The sequence below is a fragment of the Poecilia reticulata genome, linkage group LG11 (assembly GCF_000633615.1).
Source record: "Poecilia reticulata strain Guanapo linkage group LG11, Guppy_female_1.0+MT, whole genome shotgun sequence".
Lineage (NCBI taxonomy): Eukaryota > Metazoa > Chordata > Actinopteri > Cyprinodontiformes > Poeciliidae > Poecilia > Poecilia reticulata.
The window spans coordinates 28,822,597-28,832,839 of NC_024341.1; the positions used below are offsets into that span (position 1 = coordinate 28,822,597).

General features: G+C 48.1%; 1 protein-coding gene across 2 annotated transcripts in view; it reads left to right on the forward strand.

The window, feature by feature from the left end:
- The window catches only part of LOC103473104 (proteoglycan 4-like), a 21,861-nt gene extending 12,587 nt beyond the window's left edge, over positions 1 to 9,274 (forward strand). The window contains exons 5-8 of one of the 2 annotated variants that reach the window (XM_017307301.1): positions 3,248 to 3,950; positions 4,035 to 4,307; positions 5,340 to 6,059; positions 9,194 to 9,274. In XM_017307301.1, coding sequence (XP_017162790.1) covers positions 3,248 to 3,950; positions 4,035 to 4,307; positions 5,340 to 6,059; positions 9,194 to 9,259 — 1,762 coding nt within the window. In that variant the 3' untranslated portion in view covers positions 9,260 to 9,274. Of the gene's footprint in view, positions 1 to 3,247; positions 4,308 to 5,339; positions 6,060 to 9,193 lie in introns of both variants that reach the window. The other variant, XM_017307300.1, reaches the window with a different exon arrangement.
- Positions 9,275 to 10,243: the final 969 nt, after the last annotated feature.

The window sequence follows — 10,243 nt, forward strand, 5'->3', positions numbered from 1 at the left end:
GAAGGGCGCTGCGTTAGAGGGGCGCTGCGTTAGAGGGGATGTTCCTGGGAAGGGCGCTGCGTTAGAGGGGCGCTGCGTTAGAGGGGCGCTGCGTTAAGAGTGGCGCTGCGTTAGAGGGGCGCCAAAACAACGCCATCAAAATGACTGCTAGTCAGCATTTTCTGTATTTAACAGAGAAACGCCTGTAACAAAGTTGCACCTCTGGAAAGAATCTGAAACGGTAGGAGTGACAGAGCGATAAATCAATTTAATCACATTTTTGAAGAATTAAGTGTTTGAGAAGTTAAACTTTTTTCCACCCCTCCTTGTGTTTCCATAGTTCCAAGAGATGCCAGCTTTTATTTATCTGGACTTTAATTTCAGGTCAACTCCACAACTAATATTACGATTTTACTTTTTGAATTATGACAATAAAGACATGATATTAGAAGAATAAGGTCGTTATATTGCCAGGATTAAGTCATATTTCATGAGAACTTGAACACAAAAAAGAAAAGAGGAATTTTGAGCATCTTGTTCATTTTTACTTTGGTACAAGTTTTACAGATGAAGCTTAATACTTAATAGAAATAATTAATATTTTAACAGCATCAAATTATCAGCAGCAAGACTTTGAAACAATCGTGCAAATAACTGTGAATAAGGCTGACATGGAAACGAAGGAGTCTTTATGAATGCTAAGTGCTAACTTTGTATTATTTTTGCATTAAAAGTGTCGTTACTTACCGAATGACGTCATAACAGACATTCATAAAGACTCGTCTCATACCCGTCAAATAAAGTGTTACCGGGACAACGCCTCAAACTCAGCTGCTCACGTCAGATCTTTATAAATCTGCCAAAGCTTTTTCTCATGATTTTAAGATATTTTTCTTTTCTGGTAAAATTCTGTTTTTATCTTGTTAATATGACTTTATTCTCATAATTAAGCACAAATTCTCGCAGCCCCTGAAATAACTCACAGAATGGATGAAGCCGTCATGTTTTTTAGAAAAATGAGGGAAAACATTAAGAAAACAGTCGCATTTTATTTTGAAGTTGCATTGCTGAGCCTTATTTGAAATAATTATGAAATCAGAGGAGCAGTTTGTTTGGCCGCCACTAGATGGCAGCATTTGGCGCTGCTGCAGCCTTGAGACCGTTCAGAAGCAGCTTGTGGTTCTCCTGGTGGCTGGGTTCTGTTCGGACCAGAGCCGATGTTCTGGTTCTGCCTCCATGTTGGATGAAGCTGAGAGACGAATCCTCAGCCTCTGCTTGTTTTCCGACCCTGACCCTCCACCCCGACATGGCTCCTTGCACCTGAAACAACAGCTTCGTGCTTTAGCTGCCTGGATGATGAGAAGGTATTCAGAGCCACACCTGGTCCACATTCCTCCTCACTGCAGGAGCCCCAGACGAGATCCTTCATCCTCTCATCCTCCAAACCTGCGTCACTGAAAGCGTCACAGAAGTTCAGAAGCTGCTGGTGAAACGTCTCCAGTCCTCCAGACTCAGCAGGATCAAGAATCTTCTTCTGATTCAGAAGATGATCAATCGGATCAATCAGTCCATCGCAGGGCAACACAGAGACAGACAGGACAAACAAACAAACACACACACACACACACACAGTCATGTTGCAGTGTGCTGGAGTACCCGGAGGAAGCCCACCATGCACAGGGAGAACATGGAGACTCCATGCAGAAAGACCGGGAATCGAACCCAGAACCTTCTGACTGCAAGGCAACGGCTCTACCAACTGTGCCACTGTGCAGCCCCAATTTTATAATCAATTTTGTAATTGATTAATCATTAACTGGAGAATACAGACAATAACACATTGAGAGCAGCAATGAAGTCAGAACTACAATAAATATAAATCATTTCAGTTCAACCTTTACTGCAAACTACAGAAATGCTGCTATTGCATTTTACGCAATGTTGACTTTGTTTTTCATTTATCTTTTAATGTATTTCTTGTATATAAAAACGGCTCAAGTCATGAGAAATCTGCAGAATGCCCTAATTTTTAAAAATCCAATTAATTGATTAATCGTCAGAATAATTGATTAAGTCAGGCTGCAAACAGAAAAAAGCTTTAATGATGATATTATGTGATCAGACGGCTGTACAGTGGCGCAGTGGGTAGAGCTGTTGCCTTGCAGCAAGAAGGTTCTGGGTTCGATTCCCGGTCTTTCTGCATGGAGTCTCCATGTTCTCCCTGTGCATGGTGGGTTTTCTCCAGGTACTCCGGTTTCCTCCCTCAGTCCAAAAACATGACTGTCAGGTTAATTGGCCTCTCCAAATTGACCCTACGTGTGAGTGTGTGTGTGCATGGTTGTGTGTCCTGTGTTGCCCTGCGACAGACTGGCGACCCGTCCAGGTGACCCGTCCAGGTGACCTGTCCAGGTGACCCCGCCTCTCGCCCAGAACGTTACCTGGAGAGGCAGCAGCTCCTGACCCACTGAGGGACCAGGTGTTAGAAAATGGATGGATGTGATCAGAGCCAACAGGAAGTAGAACCTGTGGAGGAATAAAGGTCCACTCCTCCTTGTTCAGCTTTCTCCTTGGCTTTCTGAAGAGGTCATGACCTTTAACCTTTAACTGAGGCTGAGATGGAGCTCTGGGTTTCATCTGGTGGTTCTGTTGGGATAGAACCAGAACCATTGGAGACCAACTCCTGTTTGGTTCTGGATTTCCCCCCCAAAAACAAGAAATCTGATTTATTTTTACTTTATAATATTTTAATATGTTTTCAGTCATTTTAAATGTCCTCATTTGGATCAGAACCGGCAGTTCCTGCAGCTCAGGAATTTATTTAAATTCAGGCTAAAATAAACTTTAACAGATTTTCATTTGCTTTCCAGAAGTTCTGAGTCCGAACATTTGGACCCAACTCAAACTAAACAGTGTTGGTTCTGAGGAAGAAGAGAAATGAAACCTGACAGGAGGAGACAGAACCTCCCACAGATCCAGTTGTGACAGTCTGAGCTCAGGTTCTGGTCCGGTTCTGTTCGAGTTCTTCCTGAGGCCCATGTGGGAGGGAATGTTTGCTCAAAGCTTCCCGGTTCTGTCAGCTGACTGAGTTTTGTTGATCTAACCAACCCTCCCAGCTGCAGCTCCTTGCTGGTTCTGTTCCTCGGACCGGGTCAGGATGCAGAACCCGAGCCTTATAGGAATGGTTCTGAATGGGGAACTCTGGACTGGTCCCCAAGTCTCATCATGTGACCACTGTGTCATCACTTCCTTTCTCTCTGTGTCCCTCCAGCTGCCAGCCTACAGAACCAGAACCAGAACCAGACGACAGGATGAGTTCAGGCTACAGCAGCCTGAGCACCACGCTGACCCTGAAGAACCCGTCTCCTTTCAGAGAGGAGGAACCCAAACCCCGCTTCCACAAAGTGTCCCTGGTTACCATGGAGACCAGCAGCATGCCCGAGCCAGACGATCCGGAACCAGAGTACAAGTGGAAGAACCGTTTTCAGGGCGTGACTCAGTTTAAATCCAGCAGGTCCCCCTTCCCTGAAGACGATGAACCTTCCTCACACTTCAGCTCCTCAGACAGCTCTGTGTACCTGAGCCCCGCTGGAGGCGGGGAGTGGAGGCGGAGCCTGCTGGAGGAGGGGGAGGAGTCAGCTGCTCCTGCAGGTGAAGAGGATGAGCGGCTGAAAGGAGAGACGCAGTGGAGGGAGCCGAGGTGGGAGCTGGAGCCGCTCTCTGCGTCCTCCTGCAGCACCGAAGACGACTCCTCCTTCTTCACCGGAGTCTTCAAGGCCACCCTGGTGGACCTGACCCCTGACCCCCCAACCTCACCTGACCCCCCAACCTCCCCCAACGTCGACTCCCCCGTCAACGACATGGACAGCCTGGTGGACACCCTGAGAAGCATGGGGCCCTCTCAGAGGCCCCGCAGCACCGGCGTGCGAGCAGCTCCTCCTCCACTGGTCTCCACCCTGTCCCCCATCAGAGAGGACATCTCCACCCTGTCCATCAGAGAGGACATCTCCACCCTGTCCATCAGAGAGGACATCTCCACCCTGTCCCCCATCAGAGAGGACATCTCCACCCTGTCCATCAGAGAGGACATCTCCACCCTGTCCATCAGAGAGGACATCTCCACCCTGCCCCCCATCAGAGAGGACACAGGGAACCCCGTCATCTCCACCCTGTCCCCCATCAGAGAGGACATGGGGAGTCCCTTTGTCCGTAGCACCCCCCAGAGGACAGAGGAGCCCCAGAACCAGCTGTACACCCTGCCATTGGACCTGGGCCTGAAGAGGAACATCTCCAGAGACGCCCGCTCCCCAATGGAGCTGATGAAGAGCCAGGTACCCCGTACTCTTCCTCAAACTCTATCTGCTCAGTTTGTGAAGCTGAGGCTCATTTCTGATGCTTCCATCTGGTTCTGTGGGAAATATCCGAGCTTTGACTTTACGACCCGTCTTTTGTGGGGGTACCTCAGGGCTCCATATTGGGCCCTTTACTTTTTTCTTTGTTTATGTTGCAGTTGGAATTGATCAGAAACTGCCACAATGGTAAATTTCATTGTTATGCAGCCGACCTGCAAATTTACGTACCAATAAGGCCAGGATGCAGTAGGCCTCTGCTTTCTCTCCTTATTTGCATCCCGGCAACCAAACAGTGGTTGAACCAAAACTAATGACCAAAGAACAGAGTGGATCCTGTTTGTCGATAAAGCTGCTACTGGTCTGGGAAATTTGACTACTACTGTAGTGACCATGTGAAAAACCTTTGAGTTGCCTTTGACAATCAAATTGAATCTGTTGTACAACCCAGACTTTTGTCTTCTTCTAAGGAAGGTTAAGCCTTTCTTACATCATTGCGACTTGGAGAAAGCTGTTAATGATTTTATCATGTTGGTGTACCCCAGACATCTTTGAACTGCCTCCAACTTGTGCAGAATGCAGTGGTTTGGCTTTCAACCAACACTTTCAGACCGGACCACATTACACCCGTCTTGTCGTCTTTACATTGGCTTCCCGTTTGTTTTAGAATATATTTTAAGCTCTTATTTGCTTTAAAGTCCTTGAAGGCTTTGCTCCTTCTCATTTTTCAGAGTCACTGAGCTTTTCATCCACATTCAGTCTCTGAGAACTGATGATCATTTCCTACTTAGTGTTCGATGAACTAAACGTAAATGTTGGGGCGGTGGCAGTTTCTCCATTATGACTTTGGTACCAGAAGACCTCCGAGTTAATCTTTGATAAAATGACTGAAACTGATCTGGATTCCTGTTCTAAAACTCAGGACACTTTAGATCAACAGGCGGTCGGAGTCCAGAGGTAAATGTTGGGACTGTTTCCGGTCCGATCTCAGACCTTGTCCTCTTCCTTCCCCAGGAGCTGATCTCCCCGCTGCACAACGGGAACGGCGCTCCTCCGTCTCCCACCACCGGCTCCCGCCTCGACAACAGTGTCCTCTTTGGCTCTTACCGCTCCTCAAACTCGGACCTGAAGCTGGAAAATGGGACCGCCCACCGGCCGCTGTTCAGCTCCCTGCCGGACACAGGAACCCTGGGAATGAGACTGAGGGAGACTGGTGACGCGGGGCCTGTTGGGGACGTAGCAGGGTCCCGTCTGGAGCGCCTCTCCTTCCTCGTCAACTCCTCATCATCCCTGAACGGAGACGCCGGCCCCTCCAGGATCAGCCGATCGTCCTCCTTGATCCTGGGCTCCCCCACCTCCGACAGCCCCACCCGTTTGCTCAGCCCCACCGGCTCCATCGACTCTCACCGGGCCCCCACCATCTCAGAGCCCCACCTGTTTAGCAAGGGGCCCGGGGTCCTACAGAGGAGCCTCAGCTATGAGGGGCTATCACAGGCATCCTTGTTTGGCAGTTTATCTGGAGGGCCACCATTCAGCAGTTTGTCTGGAGGGCCACAGTTCAGCAGTTTGTCTGGAGGGCCACAGTTCAGCAGTTTGTCTGGAGGGCCACAGTTTAGCAGCGTTCAGGCAGGGTCCCAATTCAACAGCGTTCACAGAGGGTCCCAGCTCCAGAACCAGCGAGATGAACCAGACAGCAACCTGATGTCCAAGTATCGAGCCTTCCCAGACGCCTATGTGAGTACTGCAGCATGAGTGAATGTGAATTATTGGTCTGCACAGGAAAGTTAGAAGCAGGTGAAGCCTCTCTCTGCCTCAGATTTCAGTGAATTTCCGAAGCTCAATCCTTTCATTCTCCAGATTAAAGCATCTCTCAGCTCTTCACATCACCACTCGGTGGGATGGGATCAAGTCCGTCGTTGGGTGTAAGCAGTTTGTTCCAGTCTGTGTTTATGACACGATTATGGAGCTTCTGTTGTGTTAAACAGAAATATAAAAACAGGTTCCAGAAACGGCTGCAGCTTGATCCAAACGTCTTCTTTGCTCCGAGCAACTCAGATGTAATTAGGCAGCTGAAGGTGTGTCTGCGTGTGGCGCACACGTCTGAGCATGTCCTGCTGCGTCCGTCTGGGGCCAGGAAGGAACCTTCTGATCCAAAAATCATTTAACAGACAGTAACGATTACCCAACCTGACTGGAGGTGGGCAGTTTCACTGCAACACAAACCTGAGCAGAACCTGAGCAGAACCTGCCCTCGGGTCAGACCAGAACTGCTCTGCAGTTGGACTCAGACAGGTAGGAGGTTCTGCTCCATGGTTGATGGATGATCTGTTCATAAAGCAGCATATTACTGTAAAACTCTGTAAAACTCTGTCATTAACAAACGTTTTGGCTAGCTGTGCCCATCCACCATGTCAAACATATATTCTCCGTAACAACCATGGTGGCCGTTTTGAACAATGCCCACCAGAAGAAAAAAAACTTTCTGTGGTTCAAAATATGTAGGCTATAATTTGACATCGACACATTCATCTAATTTGTGATTTCAGAGCAAAAATAAATTTTCCAAAACAACCCTCGTCGGCATGTAAAATGTAAATATGGTTCCTATGAGTCCAATGGACCTTACCACAGGGGGCATTCATTGGCTAATGCCCATTTTACGTCACAGCGCAGCTACCACGTGCGTGACCGTCTCACAAACACAAGCTACAGTAGTAAACATGCTAATGTACATTGTGGACTAACAGACCGACAACGTTTTTGCGTCAGGACTCAAAAAGAATGGTTCTCCACCGTCAGTGGGGAATCTGTACAGGTGATGTCAGGTATCCTGATCGTGTTTGTGGAACTAAAATTCACAGATTTCCAAAATCTGAAACGGAATGCCTTGCTTGGATCAAAGCTTGAGCACGACAGCATTAGCAGCTCAACCGTCGTAGAATCAATAAGAACAAAGTGTCTGCTGGTGTAAGTATTATTGCTTTGCTTTCTTTGTGTTTAGTGAATGAAAAAAATAAAGTCAATAATAAACACATCCATTATGAAAACCTTTTAGCCAAGTACAGCATAATGGCAGTACCGATACAACTTCTACACCCTGAAGCCTGTTTGTTACAGCCTTACGTTAGCTGAACAGATCAATATGCAATGTGYACCGTATCTGACATACATTAAAGATTTTATTTCACCTGAAAAGGYTTTTTACTAAACTGTAATCGTGTTAGCCACGCTAGCTTTTACTAAACTGTAATCGTGTTAGCCACGCTAGCACCGAGTACCGAGTATCAGGCCTAGGCACATTCGAACATTTGCCAACAACAGAAATCAGTGATTTCAAAAGTAACTCTCAAAACCATGAATGTCCGACTCACCCAGCCTTGCAAGAACAATAGGCATCAGTGATCTTGTCCACATCTATATTTATGCTGAGGATCTGCTGTTTTGCTCATCGATCGGTAGCATTTAGCTGCAACTCGCACAATCTTGGAGGCATCGCTTGGCTAAAACATCTTGATGTTGTCCAATAAAGATGACATGAACTTGTTGGTTCCCCTGTCGTGGCTGATATTTTATGAAAATCCAACAGAAATGCTAATCGACTCAGAAATACTCTGCAGAGAGTCAGTCGAAATGAAAGACGCCATGTTTACATAGAAGCTAAGCTAAGCAAACAAAGCCTCGCGGAGCTTAGCTTTGTTTGTGAGACATGCAGCCATGTGGGACTTTCGAGGGCATTTCTGGGCGGAGCTTGGTGAGGTCCATAGTACATAATTTGATACCCAAAGTATTCATCAGTAATAAATGTAGTGAATTAGTAAATTCTCCTTGTGGACCATCTTGGAGTTTTCAGTGACTAACGTTTTTTTGTTTAAAACGTCTGTGACACGTTGGGTTCTTGTCTCCACATGTGAAGGATTTTGCTGAAATATTCAATTATCTGCACTCTATTATATGAAAACACTGGGATGTTGCAGCGAGATCAGCTTTATGAATGCAGCAGTGAAGGCCGTTATCAGAATGTACAGCAGCTGCTGGGATCCTGCAGAGCGTTTCGTGCTTCAGGTCTAGATAAATATTGTCAGAGTCGTCCACACCCGCAGCAGCTATCTGCCTGATCCTGCACAGACGCAGCCGCGCCTCTCCTTCACATTCATCCTCTGCTCTGCTTGACGAGGTGGAAGACGAGGTGATGGGGAGAGAATTCCTCCGGAACCACGTGTCTCCATCACACCTCCGTCTGCCCGGTTCTGCTGAAGCAGCACTTTCTCTGGCCGCAGGCGGGAACGGTGCAGCTTCGCTCTGCTGGTTTCAGCTCTGAAGCCGCTGCGCCGATCCTCTGGACCCGGTCAGAAGCAGAACCAGAAGCAGGTTGTGTAGTTTGGGTCCTGACGAGCGAGCCGTGAGACCGAGGAATGTGGAGGGAACTGCTCCATTGTCTGACCGTCTGTCAGTCAGCAGCTGAGATCCGGTTTTTCTACCAACATCAGCAGGTTGATTCTGATGGACGGCTCGGTCCAGGAAACGGCTTCACAGCTTCACTCCCTGCCGCCGCGTCATGCATGAGCAGGAACGTGTTGAGCATGAACCTCAGAGGATGACGGATGAAAACGTCTCAGCCTCTTCAGGTCTGCAGATTAATCCAGATGAAGGCAGAGCAGCGAGAGTTGAAACAGGAGCCGGGCCTCCGCGGTCCGAAACCCGATCCCAGTGACACCGGACCCTCTCACCTGAACAAATCAGGCCCAGAAATCCTCCTGCTGCTCCAGCTGAGCCTTAGGAACCTTCTTCCTTCGGACCAAACTGATGATGATGATGATGATGATGATGATGATGATGATTGATCCTGAAGTGTTTCTGTTTGTCTGCAGCTCACCAAGGAGAAGGAACACGGGAAGCTGAACCCGCGACCAGGAAAGGTGAGTTCCACCAGTTAGTCCAACTGGTTAAACTGGTTCCAGAACAATAAAATGGTAGAGCTGATTGTTGACAGGAAGAAAGTCAGTGGAAGGAAGACCTTCTCTGTCCCGTTCAGACTTTATCCACTAAAGAGAAGACGAATATGCCTCATGGCCAACAGGAGACAAAATCTGCAACCAGTTCAGGATTCCAGTCACTGAACCAGTTCAGGATTCCAGTCACTGAACCAGTTCAGGATTCCAGTCAATGAACCAGTTCAGGATTCCAGTCACTGAACCAGTTCAGGATTCCAGTCAATGAACCAGTTCAAGTTCTTTGTCCAGTCCAGAACATCCAACTGGGTCCAACCATCCAGCTGCTGGTCTGTGGTCTAGTTAAAGACCTCGCCTCAATATGGCCTCAGCTTTTGACAGAACCACTGGCAGTGAAGCAGGCCCACAGTATGATGCTGCCACCACCACCATGCTCCACAGCTGGTGCGGTGCCGTTAAAGAACAGAGTGAGCTCCCCGTCTCCTCTGGATGTGTTTCTTCAGGCTGCAGTTTATGGCTCTGTTCTTAATTCAAGACCCAGATTATTACAATAACGTCTGGAAACGTGGACTAAACTCGACCCAAAGTCAATCCTGATCAGAACGGTGAAGACAAGATGGCCACTTTGCAGATTCTGACTCCAGAAAACCTCCAGATAAAAACCATCAAATGTTTTCCCTGCAAACCTTTAGCTTCAGTCAGGAGGGAGACTTTCCCACCGGGTGGAGGTGTTGGGGACGGGGGAGGTGGAGGAGATGGGGGGCGGGTCTTCATCAGAAGAACTGGTTCAACCAAATCATTTTCTTCTGAAAACCGCAGCGCTTGCAGAGCCGGAACCTGTTTCTGTTATTAAAGCATCAGGCCTGCTGGAGCATGCTGCCGCCGCTGCGACACAGGCTGCTGGAGCATGCTGCCGCCGCTGCGACGCAGGCTGCTGGAGCATGCTGCCGCCGCTGCGACGCAGGCTGC